This window comes from Nyctereutes procyonoides, unplaced genomic scaffold, assembly GCF_905146905.1.
Source record: "Nyctereutes procyonoides isolate TBG_1078 unplaced genomic scaffold, NYPRO_anot_genome, whole genome shotgun sequence".
NCBI classification, from domain to species: Eukaryota; Metazoa; Chordata; class Mammalia; order Carnivora; family Canidae; genus Nyctereutes; species Nyctereutes procyonoides.
In genome coordinates, this window is record NW_026575126.1 from 56,737,901 (window position 1) to 56,751,998 (window position 14,098).

At 49.4% G+C, this 14,098-nt stretch overlaps 1 protein-coding gene across 1 annotated transcript in view; it reads left to right on the plus strand.

The window, feature by feature from the left end:
* The first annotated feature begins 2,885 nt into the window (after nt 1-2,885).
* The window catches only part of SLC5A11 (solute carrier family 5 member 11), a 44,871-nt gene continuing 33,658 nt past the window's right edge, over nt 2,886-14,098 (plus strand). The window contains exons 1-2 of the mRNA XM_055340565.1: nt 2,886-3,121; nt 10,535-10,691. Coding sequence (XP_055196540.1) covers nt 10,557-10,691 — 135 coding nt within the window. The 5' untranslated portion in view covers nt 2,886-3,121; nt 10,535-10,556. The remainder of the gene's footprint in view (nt 3,122-10,534; nt 10,692-14,098) is intronic.

The window sequence follows — 14,098 nt, forward strand, 5'->3', positions numbered from 1 at the left end:
GTTCTTTTTTCTGTGTGTCACTGATGAATGATTCTGTTGTATTAGTTTGTTTTTTTTTTTTTTTTTTTTTTTAATATTCTGAAATATTCTGGGACACCTGAGTGGCTCAGCTGTTGAGCATCTGCCTTCGGCTCAGGGCGTGATCCCGGAGTTCCAGGATCGAGTCCCACACTGGGCTCCCTCCACGGAGTCGGCTTCTCCCTCTGCCTACATCTCTGCCTCTCTCTCTCTCTCTCTCTCTGTGTGTCTCATGAATAAACACATAGAATCTTAAAAAAAAGAATTCTGAAATACTCTGTTATATTTGAATGCAGTTGATACACAATGTTACATTCGTTTCAGGAGCACAACATAGTGATTGGACTGGTTTATACCTTATGCTGTGCTCCCACACAACATGAGCAGGGTATGTTGACTCTATTCCTCAAATGCTCAGATCGTGATCATTCTGCCCAATGGGCTAGGTGCCCCAGTGAAAATATAGAGATTTTCGTCACTCAAGGAAGTACTCCCTTCCAGTCATTTCCTGACTCTCCATATTCATCTTTCCTGTTGAACTTCATAGAAAAGGAATGGAAAGGACCTCAACAACCTCCATTTTTAAAAAAAGATTTTATTTATTTATTCATGAGAGACACGGAGAGAGAGAGGCAGAGACACAGGCAGAGGAAGAAGTAGGCTCCCTGTGGGGGCCCGATATGGGACTTGATCCCGAGACTCCAGAATCACGCCCTGAGCCAAAGGCAGACACTCAGCCACTGAGCCACCCAGGCATCCAAAAGACTTCCACTTTGACCTCAAACTTTCTAAAAGACTGAGCGGGGAAAGCGTCCTGTGTCCAACCTACTAAATCCAGCCCCTCAAGCAGGAAGGACCACCTAAGCCACCAAGACCCTGCCCGTGATTGACCCTAAGACATGGATGACCTGACCTTCACTGCCCACTTTCATCCCACATTTTTCTTATGTAGACCTGGAAGTGCTTGCAGCACTTTCTCTTAAGCATCTCCTCCTTTGGGCTTTTGTCCAGCGGCCCAGACCTGGTCTGTTCAGGACCCCTGAGCCCCAGCTCCAGAATCAAAAGGTGTGTGTTCCTTCATGTCTGGCTCAGCTTCTTTATTATTTTTATTTTTTAAGATTTTATTTATTTATTTGAGAGAAAGAAACAGAGAACACCAGAGCAAGAGGGAGCAGCGGGCTCCACTTCTGAGCAGGGAGCCCCACCCGAGACTCGATCCCATGACCCCATGATCATGACCTGAGCCGAAGGCAGACACGTAACCAACCGAGTCATTCAGGCGCCCTGTTCTTGGCCTGCTGTTTCAGGATTCCTTTTCTTTTGGTGCCCGGGGTTCTTGGTCACACGTCTTTGAAGAGTGAAGGGGTAGACCAGATTAGGAGGGGTGGGCAGCAAAGCAAAGTTGACCGAGCAAATATCACAAAGCTCCCAAGGGTGAGGACGGGGGTACCTGAGAGGGTTACCTTCAGTTTCTCAGTCTCCGGCTTTTTAAGAGATTGTGGGCCAGCTATTTTTTTTTTTTTTAATTTTTAAATTTTATCTATTTATTTTTTGTCAGCTCTTTAATCTGATTCACCCTCCAGGTACCTGTCACCCAACCAGTTCTTTGTCCCCATGCTCATCTGCCTCTCAAGTAGTTGTTCCCGTGGAAACACCAACCTTCCACTGTGCTGTTTTGTAGCCTGGAGGATGAAGAGGGCGGTGGCCGCCCCTGACCCTAGGGCATGCCAGCCAGCCTCAGGCCACCAGATCAAGCTCTTTGTTGAAATATCCCACGGGCCAGTTGAGCTGGCCTGGGGGCCTGGGTTAGGACACCCAAGGCCATTCCCTTCCTTCCTGTAAAGCTTAGAATAGGTTGGGGTCTTTTTCCTTTTAAGGGGAGTTTCCTCTTAGGATGGGGGTGGTGGTGGGGTCCCTTTCCCTGCCTGCCTTTCCTCGCACTCTCTTTCATTACTGCCTTTACCTCTCCTTCCTCCTCGGTGAAAGCCAGATAATCATAGAATCTGCCTTAGAGGGTTGATGGAAAGATCAAGTGAGCAAAATGTGGAAAGAAAGCCCTTGGAACAAAGCCTGGGGCGTAGTCACTACTCTGGTCTTTCTGAATTACCCTGCGTGGGGGCAGGGGCCTGGGGGGCAGGGCTGCACACCCAGAGCCCCCCTGGGGCTACTGAGGGAGAGAGGGGGGCTGGAGGTGGGGTCTGTGATGACAGGGTGGCCACACCTCTGCTCTGGCCAGCAGCTGCCCCGTGGCCATGTGGGCCTGGTGTGGCCAGATCTTCAGAATGTTCTATGAAAGTGAGAAGTCAGAGTCTTGTTTCAAGTCTCCTGGTTTGTAAATGCTGGTATCTATTTAAAAATGTTTTGGAATGCTCAGAGCATCCAGTGAAAGCCTTCTGCCGTCCTGCACTGCCGGTCCTGGTGTCATGGGCCCTCCCGATGTCTCCCCTGGGTTCCAGATGCCTGTCTTTTTGCCCAGCCTTGGTCTGGAGCACACCCGGGAAAAGGGGCTGAACAAAGCGTGGTGTCTCACTGTCTCTGCTGCTGCTGCGGTGGGGCCTGGGCTGTGAGTGCCCTCCTGGGATTTTTCCGCTGTCCCCTGCCTCCCCCGCCAGCATCTCTCCTCCCTCCTCCCCCAGCCCGTCCCAAGCCCGCCTGTCCCCAGCGTGGAGGCGGGCCTGGAAGAGTGGGTGAGTGCAGCAGGACAGTGCGGGGCTCCTGTGCTCCCCTACCCCTCCCTGCCATGGGCCCCCCTCCAGGTGAGGCCCTCAGTGGAGGCTGTGTGGGCGGAGCTAAGGGCAGGCCAACCTCTCCACAGAAGCCTGCTCCGAGTTCAAGTTCAAGGGTTCAGGACTAGGCCCAGCCTCTGCTTGGCCTGGGGAGATCATTCTCTTCCTCTGATCCCTGCTGCAGCCCAGCCTGGAATTTGGAGTTTGACCTGCAAGGAGACTCCCAGCTGTAGGCGGTGCAGGAGAGGGCAGCCACCGTCCTCTTAAGCACTGGCCGTGAGAGCAGAGGGGCCCAGGTGTTCCCCTCCTAGCACAGTCCTCCTGCCTCAGAAGCCACGGACCCACCCAGGGCAGGCAAGCCCAGCACCCAGAAGAAGGTAAGATTCCTTACCTGCACCCCGCCCAGCCTAACAGCTATTCTGCAAACTGGGGAGGCTGGTGGGAGGACTGGAGGTGGTGGTGGCTGAGAGGACTCCAGCTGTGAGCCCGGGGTTGGGGTGCTCACATACCGGAGGAGTGGAGTACATTTGGGGGAGTGGGTACAGCCAGTGGCACCAGGTGCAGGTCCCTGTCCTTCCCCTTCCCACGGTCAGAGACTTAGTTCACTGAGCCTCGGATTCTTATCTGTTAAAGGGGAGTGTAAACTTCAGCCCAGGCTACAGGCCTGGCGTCTCTCAAGGACCCAAAGTGAAATGCAGGTGGCAATGTCTATGCTTGCTGTCACCGCGGCCAGCTGCTACTTGTCAGGCAAATATGAGTTTTGCTGGAACGTGCTGGGCACGTGCAGAGGGCGTCACATCCTGGGCCTGGTCTCACTGGACGGTCAGCCCCGAGGACAGAGCCACCCTAATTCACAGAGACTGAGAGCCACTAGAAACACGTCCAAGTGTGCACAAGTGTGCAAAGTCGAGCCTCAACCAGCACAACCGGGAGCTTACCCACAATATCCAGTTTTCTGCTAAATGATTCTAGGGAAGCCGATGGGACAGGTGCCCTCCCTGGGTCCTGGGGATAGGACTTTCTGTGGGGTGGGGGGTGGGAGGTGGGGTGTGTGTGTGTGTGTGTGACAATGTACAAGGGTATATGGCAAAAGCTCTGAAAATTCCGTATTTGTTGCACAGATGTTTGTTGAGTGCCAGCTTTGGGGACACCATGTGAGTAGGACAGACACGGTCCCTGCCTGCAAGGAGCTTATGGCGTAGCGGGGATGGCCAGCCTTGAAACATTCATACAAATCAGATGTGTGATTCAACAGTGATGAGAGGTCATGTTTGCTTGGTCAGCAAATCAAGGACTTGATTGCTTTTTAAAAGATTTTATTTATTTATTCATGAGAAGCACAGAGAGAGAGAGAGAGGCAGAGGGAGAAGCAGACTCCCTGTGGGGAGCCCGATACAGGACTTGATCCCAGGACCCTGGGATCATGCCCTGAGCCAAAGGCAGATTCTCAACCACTGAGCCACCCAGGCGTTCCAAGGACTCGATTTAGATTGAGGCTGAGAGGGAGCTCCTCTGGGGCTGTGACGATAGGGTGACATCTGAAGGATGGGTAGGAGCTGGTCAAGCCGAGGCCATAGGGAAGAGCATTCCAGGCAGAGGGAACAGAACGGCAAAGACCCTACCACCAGGAATAGGAAGAGGGCCGGGCTGAGGTGAGGGCGGGCCATCGCAGGGCACATTAGTGGCAGCACGATTCTGCGGTTGACCACACCTGGCCAGAGATCCCTCTGGCTTCCATCTGAGGGGCGGAATGGAAGGAGGAGAGAAGGGAGGTCCTTGTGCTGGTCTAGACGAAGTGCGGCTGGCTTGGGTGCAAGCACTGGAAGTAAAGGAGAGGGAAAAATGGGTGGATTTAGCCATGCTCAGGAAGTAGACTGGAATGAATTAGGGAGCATTAGATCCTGGGAGCCGAAAAAGACCCCCTGAATGCTTCGATGGTGTGCTTGCATGCCGTGGCAGCCTCTGGCCGGGCTTGGGCGCGGTGCCCCACACATCACGGGCACTCGAGGACCACTGGTGGGTGAGTGAGTGATTGAACGCATGACCTAAGGCTCTCTAATGTCTGGTACAGCATCAGGGTGGGCGCAGTGGCCATCGCATGGGGTGGGGCAGGGACTGGGGTTGAACAGCCTGGTCTCCAAATGGGATGTGACCCCCTTGTGATGCCTCCTTGGCATTTGGATGCTCTATTCTTTAGGAAATTATGAGATAAGCTCATTACCAAAGGTCATCACCCCTGGAGTTCTCCCTGCCAAGGGTTCAGTACCAGGCAATGGTTACCAGCTCAGGGCTTAAAGCCCAGGCTGGACCTGGTTTCAGTCATTTACCAGTGGCGTGACCTTGGACCCAGGGCCCTCTGCTCTGTTTTCCTGACCTGTTCAATGGGGTTGATCCAAGACCTGACCTCTTGGGGGGCTGTGCATTTAAAATGAGATTCACACATGCAGGTGGTCAGCACAAAGTCTAGGCTCTATTTTTCCTTTTTTAAAGATTTTATTTATTCATTTGAAAGAGAGACAGGGAGAGCACGAGCAGGGGGAGAGGCAGAGGAAGAAGCAGGCTCCCAGCTGAGCCGAGAGCTCTACATGGGACTTGATCCCAGGACCTGGAGATCATCACCAGAGCCCAAGGCAGACACTCAACCCTCTGAGCCACCCAGGTGCCCCCCACCCTTTTTTATAACAAGGGCAGAGACAGACTCAAGTATTCTAGACTTAATCGTACTATATAATGAACTCCGGTAATGCTCTTAACAAACCTGCGACAGGTCTGATTACTATCTGCAATTTTTTTTTAAGTAGATTCCATGCCCAGCATGGAGTGCAATCCAGGGCTTGAACTCATGACCTCCAGGTCCAGACCTGAGCTTAACCGACCTATCTCCATTTTACAGATGAGAAAACTGACCCTCAGAGTTTCTTGACCTAAGGTCACGAAGCTAGTAAGAAGCAGAGCTGGGGGACACCCAGGTGGCTCAGCAGCTTAGTGCTGCCTTCAGCCCAGGGCGTGATCCCAGAGTCCCAGGATAGAGTCCCCCATTGGGCTCCCTGCATGGGGCCTGCTTCTCCCTCTGCCTGTGTTTCTGCCTGTCTCTGTGTCTCTCATGAATAAATAAATAAAATCTTAAAAAAAAAAAAGATGTAGAGCTGGGATTTGAACTGGGCAATGCAGCTCTAATATCTCCACCCTTTGTCAGAGTACATCTCTTTTCCAGAGAGCTTTCGTCTATAATTAAAACTTGTAGTAAAATTGTCTTCGTCTCTGGTCTATGCAGGGCCCCTCCCCCTCTCCCTGCCTCTTTCTCTCGTTCTCTGCCCCCCCCCCCACTAATGCGTTTGACATTCCTCGATAGATAGGCCTGCATCGAGCTATTTAAAATACATCGAGCTATTTCATGTCTTGGAATGTATTTAATATACGCAGATGGGTTTATCCTGTAAGTCTTGTTGTTTTTTTCTTTTGTTATGAAATGTTTCAAGACACACAAAAGTTTTAAAATATAATGTTCACCCCCATTCTCCTGCACCACCTCCTGCAGTGGACGGACGCACATGGGGGAGCCAGCTAAGGAACCAGATGCCCCCGCCCCACCTGTGGCCATGTTTCTGGTCTTTTCCTCGCACCGAGGCGTGGCAAATTATGTAACTGGCTCAAAGGAAAAGGGTGAGCAGCGTCCCTGGGTGCTGAGCTTCTTTGTTCTCCAGCCCATTGGTGACCGCGAGGCCAGGGTGTTCTGGCAAACAAAGCCATTGTTACAACGCCGGCTTTGTCCAGACTCCCGTTAACCCTGCCCGCAGTCACAGAGGGTCCCTTGCAGGAGGTGAAGCCGGAGCCCACCCTCAGCGTGGAAGTCCTGGAGCTGGGCAAGAGCACTGTGCAAGGAGCAGTGCAAGGGGCTCTTGTGCACAGTGCTGCGAGGGGCTGGTGGAGGAACCCACCAGAATGGGGACGGACTGTGTCTGTTCACTTTGTCCTCTGTGTCTAGCACAGAGCCTGGCACACAGCTGGTGCCTAATGTTTGTCCCATTGAGTCCCCAGGGCCCAGCACAGAGCCTGGCACACAGCTGGTGCCTAATAAATATTTGTGTGTGTGTGTGTGTGTGTGTGTGTGTGGAAACAGAAGGAGGGAGGGAAGGAGTGAAGGAGGGGGCAGACAGGAAGGAAGGGCAGGAGGAAGGGAGGCAGTAAAGACAGAGCAGCCAGTAGTGGACAATGCGAGCTCCTGCAGTCGAGGACCTGGGTTTGAATCCCACCTCTGGCATTTACTGTGACCTTGAAGCAAGTGGCTAGCACCCGCACCGTCTTCACGCCTCCCTTTCCCACCTGTGGAGGGGACTGGGGACAGCGTCTGCCTCCCAGGGCTGAGCAGACGCGGTCAGAGGGCCACGGTGGAGTGAGAGCCAGGCTGGGCCCTTCAGCACTGGGGTCCCCGCGCCTGTTCCTGCCGTGCAGACGGCCAGTCCCTCCCAGCCCCTGCAGGGCCCCCACCTCCCTGGGCCCAGGAAGAGCCTGGAGTCCGTGCCAGCCTGCCCAGGGCCGGGATGAATAAGTTGTTTATGGGCTCCGGCCGCCCTCGCCCTCGGTGCCTGGCGGGCAGAGGCCTGCAAGGGGCAGCTGGGGGAGGGGCTGGCCTGCTCCTTCGCCCACTGCCCCTCCTGCCTCCCTTCCAGACCTGCTGGGTTCTAGAACAAACCACCCTACTCCCCAGTTCAGCATCAATCTCCACCTTGGACTGCATCCTGAGCTCCTAGCCCTCATCCTTCCCCAAAGCCCTTCAAGCAGCAGGTTGAAGTGTTTAAAAACACAGGCTGTGAAACCATACAGATGTGGGTTCGCGCCCTGGCTTTGGACATGATGCTAAACCTCCCAGAGCCACAGGTTCCTTGCCTCACCTGTGATGGACAATAGCACTCCCTACCTAATAGGGATTTCACCCCTGAGATAATTCGAGGGACCGTCTAAGCCTCTCCTCCCCAAACCCCCAGAATGTGCCTTTCCGTCCTTTATTTTTTTTAATATTTTAGAAAGCGTGAGTGGGGGAGGGGCAGAAGGCGAGAGAATCTTAAGCAGATCCTGCCCTGAGTGTGGGGCCCGAGCCCATCACCCGGGCTGGATCTCCTTTTTTTTTTTTTTTTTTAATTTTTTTTAATAATTTTTTTTAATTTTTTTTAATTTTTTTTTAATTTTTTTTATTCATGATAGGCACACAGTCAGAGAGAGAGAGAGAGGCAGAGACACAGGCAGAGGGAGAAGCAGGCTCCATGCACCGGGAGCCCGATATGGGATTCGATCCCGGGTCTCCAGGATCGCGCCCTGGGCCAAAGGCAGGCGCCAAACCGCTGCGCCACCCAGGGATCCCCGGGCTGGATCTCCTGATCCGGAAATCATGATCTGAGATGAAAGCTTGAGTCAGACACTCAACTGACCTAGGCACCCAGGTGCCCCTTTATGAGCCTCTGCCCCCACCCTAGAAATGGCAGTCTCCTTCCCATGTTCTTGCATGAAGGCTTTGCAAGTGCGTGGATCAGTGAGGTTAGTTCCAAGCAGGTTATTATCCAATTTCATGGAGGACGATGATCATAAAATCTAGACTGAAGGGCATCCCGGCTTCTGCTACTTCCTTCTTCCTGCATTAGGACAGAGTAAGTGAGCTGGATGTTCCCAGTACCAGCTGTTTCCCCCCCTCTCCTTCTCTCCTCTCTCTTCCTTCCTTCTTCTCCATAAATGCAGTGGATCCTTGGTTGCTGCGGTTCTCCCTTCCCGGGAGGGGGCCACACCTTGTCCAAGGTCTGAACAGCTGTGACCACCTGGCCTACAGAACAAAGCAAGGTGCAGCCCCTGGGGTTAAGTCCAAAGCTATCCTTGATGTGGGAAGGGAACTTAAGATCCTGGAGCGCCCCCCTGAGGCACCTTCTCCAAGTGAACATCCAGCTGCCTCTTTCAGGGCAGTAAGACATTTGGTAGGGAGCTCCTGGTGAGGCTGTTAAAATCCTCCAATACACAGGATAGCCTTCTCACCCCATAACAAAGAATTATCCTGCCCAAAATGTCAGGGATTTTGAAGTCGAAGAAACCTACTCTAGAAACAAGGATCATCCTGCCCAGGTAATCAGGCTGCTCTGTCTGTGGGCAACTCTGAGCAGAAGCACGAAATTACTCCTTAGTTCTTATTACCTTGTCAGCAAATCAAGTCCTATTGATTTTTTTTTTAAAGATTATATTTACTTGACTGAGAGAGCATGAAGACAAGGAGGGGGAGTGGCAGAGGAAGAGGGAGAAGCAGGTTCTCGGCTGAGCAGAGAGCCCAGTGGGGGGGTGGGGCTCCATCCCAGGACTCCAGGATTATGACCTGAGCCGAAGGCAGCTGCTTAACTGACTCAACCCCCCCAGGAGCCCCTGATCTATGCTTCTAAGCTTGAATCCTTAACACATCTGCCTCTAAGCCCCTCCTTTATATGGAACATCTTTGTGTTGTTATCTGATGAGTGAATTTCCCAGTATTGGGCTACACAGCGTAGAGGTCAGGGACTGAGTCTTTTCATTCCCTAAACCCCAGAGTGGAGTCACACATTAACACAGGAATAAGTCAATGCCCAAATCACTTACGGTCGAAAATCACCCTTGGGAATTTTATTAGTTTCCAATTACCAACAACGCAGCAGCTTGAAACAACACAGGGTTATTATCTTACGGTTCTGGAAGTCAGAAGTTCGAGTGAGTCTCACTGGGCTAACCTCAAGGTGGCAGCAGGGCTGAGTTCCTTTCAGAGGCTCTAGGGTGGAACGCATTAACTTGTTTCCAGCTTCTAGAAGCTGCCTGCATTCCTTGGCTTGCGATCCCTATTTCTTCATCTTCAAAGCCAACAACACTGGGCCAAATCCTTCTCTCGCTGTCATCTCTGGTTCTCTCTTCTGATTCCCTCTTCACTTTTAAGGACCCTTGTGGTTGCAACAGGCTCATTCAGATAATCCAGGAAAAATCTGTAAATTTGTTTTCTGGCCATATAACCTATTATATTCACAGGTTCTGGGGATTAGAATGTAAACATCCTTGAAGGGAACATTTATCTGCTCACCTTAGAAATCCCTTAAATTGCCCACACAAGTGCAGGACACTGAGAAACAGCTTAGTTAGTGGTTCAAAATATGCATTCTGGAGCAAGATCATTTGCCTTCAAATCCCAGCTCTACCACTTGAGCTTTATTACCTCGGGCAAGTTACTTAAAGTCGCTGTGCCTCAATTTTCCCATCTGTAAAATGGGAATGACAGCTCATGAATAGTAAACACTTAGGATGATGCCTGGCATGTCGGAGGTAATATATATATATATATATATATATATATCACTAAATATGTGGAATTTTATGGGCCTATCCAGCATTAGAACAAGATCATGGTGTTTAGCTGATCCGTCAACAAAATTGTCAGCTTGACCGTCACCTAGCTCAGAGGTTCCTCAGAAATGGGGAGCAACTCCAGTGTCTTGTTTGACTCACACTCTTGGATGATGAAACCATTTGTACTATTCATGCTGTTTATTCTTAATATTTTGCCAAGTGATGGCTGAATTGCTAAAAATTACCTGTTGACTTTATTGTATTTGCTGAATGAATGAGTGAACGGATGGACAGACAGATGGGTGGGTGGCTCTGACTTCCCGGGTGACGTGTCCCTACCACACATCCCTCCGTGGGTGTCCTCTCATTTGGGTGCTCCGAGGAGGCAGCCCCAGAGAGTGTGGGCGATGCGCCTCTGGTTCTGGCCCCTGACACATTTGCACTTCCCGCAGGTTGGAGAGTTTGCTCAGGACCATGGAGAGCAGCTCCAGCAGCCCTCAGACCCCCCAGTCAGATCCCCTGGAAGCTTTTCCCCAGAGGAGCCTGGAGCCGGGTGACATCGCCGTGCTGGTTCTGTACTTCATCTTTGTCCTGGCTGTGGGACTCTGGGTAAGCCAGGCCAGGGGAGACACGGGAAGAAACTAACTCAAGCTCATAAAGTAGTCGGAACTTTACACTTGTAAAAATGTACTGAGTGTTGACCATGTGTCAGGCGCCGTCTTAGGCATTTACATTTATGTTACCCCAGGTACTTTGCACAGACATCTACAAAGAAGACACTATCACTGTACCCATTTTACAGGTGAGGAAACTGAGGCTCAGAAATGTAAGGTCCTTATATATTAGTAAGCAGAGCTGGAGTTTGAATCCATATCTCCTTCACTTTGAAGGCCGTGTTCTATTTTCTTTTTTAAAGGAAGGTTTGGGGCAGCCCTGGTGGCTCAGCGGTATAGCGCTGCCTTCAGCCCATGTGTGATCCTGGAGACCCGGGATCAAGTCCCACGTCAGGCTCCCTGCATGGAGCCTGCTTCTCCCTCTGCCTGTGTTTCTGCCTCTCTCTCTCTAAATCTCTCTCTCTCTCTGTGTCTCTAATAAATAAATAAATAAAAACTCTTTAAAGGAAGGTTTGGTTTTTGTTTTGGCTTTTTTGTTTGTTTTTTAAGGCAATACAGACACATGTCTCAAAAATAAAAGCAACTTAAAATGACATACAGTGAGAGGCACCTGGGTGGCTTAGTGGTTGAGCATCTGCCTTTGGCTCAGGGTGTGATCCTGGGGTCCCAGGATCGAGTCCTGCATCAGACTCCCTGCAGGGAGCCTACTTCTCCCTCTGCCTATGTCCCTGCCTCTCTCTGTGTGTCTCTCATGAACAAATGGATAGAATCTTAAAAAAAAAAAAAAAGAAAAAAGTGACATACAGTGAAAAGTCTCACTACTACCGTACCCTCCACAGGCAACTACTATTGTTAACTTGTTCGTACCTTAGTTTGAGTTTCCTTATAGAAATCCAAGCAAATATTATTCTGTGTATTTACCTCTTTCTTAAACAGGAAGCAACTTATTACATATGTTTTTTTACCTTGCTAATTTCCACCTAACATGGTCTCTTGGATATCTTTTCATATCAGTACTAGATGCTTCCTTGTCTTCTTAAAAGTTGCACAAGATTCCACGAGATGATTGTACTCTGATTTATTTAGCCTATCTTTTGCTGAGGGTCATTTGGATTGCTTCCTATCTCTTATTGTTATAAACTATGTTGCAATAAGCAAACCTTGGTACACTCATTATTTGGGATGTATGCAACCATAATGTAGGATAAATGCCTACAATGTATGAGATTGTCAGATGGAAGCATGTAAGAATCCATAATCAGGGACACCTGGGTGGCTCAGCAGTTAAGCACCTGCCGTCAGCCCAGGGCGTGATCCTAGAGTCCTGGGATCGGGTCCCACATCAGGCTCCCTGCATGGAGCCTGCTTCTCTTCCCACTGCCTGTGTCTCCACCTCTCTCTGTATCTCTCATGAATAAATAAATAAAATCTTAAAAAACAAAAAGAATCCCTAATCATGGTAGTTTCTGTCAAATTGCCCTCCTTAGGTGTAGCACCAATCTGCACACCCATCATCAATGCATGGGAGAAAGTCGGTTCTATCACATCCTCGCCAACATTGGTTTTGTGTGTGTGTGTGTGTGTGTGTGTGTGTGTGTGTGTGTGTTTTACCCTTTACTGTTTATCAAACTTTTTCATTTTTGCCAACCTGACACAGGAAATAGAATATCTCAATGTATGGTTAATATGCATTTATCTTATAATAAATGAGGCTGGGCACCCTCATCTTTAAGGACCACTTATTTCCTTTATGTAAAACACGGTTTCAGATCTTTTTCTCATTTTCATTAGGTTCTTATTCTTTTTCTTATCAATTTCTAGGAACTCTTTACATATTAAGGAGATGAGTAACTTTGGGATAAAGATGGTGCAGAGGAGGAACTGCTATCTGGTTTTCAGGTCATTTGGTACAAGGTCTTGAAAACTGAAGCCCGAGGTATTCCCACTTAAATCCAACTGTTTTTTTTTTTTTAAGATTTTATTCATTTATTCATGAGAGACACAGAGAGAGAAGCAGAGACATAGGCAGACGGAGAAGCAGGCTCCCTGCAGGAAGCCTGATGTGGGACTAGATCTCGGAACTCTAGAATCACGCCCTGAGCTGAGGGCAGATGCTCAACCACTGAGCCACCCAGGTGCCTCTCACTGTATGTCATTTTAAGTTGCTTTTATTTTTGAGACATGTGTCTGTATTGCCTTAAAAAACAAAGTGTACCTCAATCCAACTGTTTATAATTTTTCTACTCTTACTCCTTAGAGTTCCCCCTTCCAGGTCAAGAAGGGGATAAAAGTGTTGGAAATCCCAAAGACCCTACATCTGGCCTTTCTCTGCCCCCTACCCCTTAGCAGAACATACTGAGACGGATGAGATGTTAAAAGTAAGAGCTTTCAAGTCAGACAGACTTGGGGTCAGGATTAGGGGAGGGTGAGGTTGGAGTCACCAGGAATCTATATTTTCATAAGAAAACTGGGAGACTGATGTACTACTGGTTTGGGAAGCCTTGGATTTAGATGACTGTTCAAAGAGTTCTTTTTTTTTTTCTTAAGATTTTATTTATTTATTTATTTATTTATGAGAGACACACAGAGAGAGGCAGAGACATAGGCAGAGGGAGAAGCCGACTCCCTATGGGAAGCCCCATGTGGGACTCAATCCCAGGATCCCAGGATCACGACCTGAGCTGAAGGCAGACGCTCAGCCACCGAGCCACCCAGGTGCCCCAAGGAGTTCTTTATTTAAAAAAACAAAAACAAAAACTTGCTGTGTCAGGATTCAGCTGGAATGAACCACAGCTTCTGTTACTTCTATAGCAAGAATATTTGCAGGGATGATAAGATACCATTTCATGCCATCTCCTATCCAGTAAGAATCCCCTTACCAACATTCACGCCCAAGCTCAGAGTTCAACAACTTAACCAAGATCCAACAAGCTACTCAGTAGCCAACATGTCTCTATTCAAACACCCTTAATGCCTGGAAGCTCATTCCTTCTAAAGATGGTTTTGGAGAACAGCTAAGAACATGGGTTCCCAAATCAAACCTGGGTCTGAATTCCTGGCCCTTCTAGAAATGTGGCACAAGATAAGTAACTTTGCTTTTGAGCCTCCATTAATTCATCAGTTAGATTGGTCTAATGACAGCAACTTCATGGAGGTTGGTAGGGATTAACATGAGATGATGCTGTAAGATGCATAGTGTGGTGTCAGACAGCTGTGCTACTATGGTGCGATGCAGCACTAACACCCAATAAGTGGTGCCCATCATGAGCTCTCTTAGATGAGCCATGGGTTGAAAACTCAAATACATAGGTGAGCCATAAGTATGTGAAGCAAGGAGTGGAAGGGGTTGAATTGAACTGAAGAATTTATATCTTCTCTAAAGCATTGAAATTAAAAAAAATA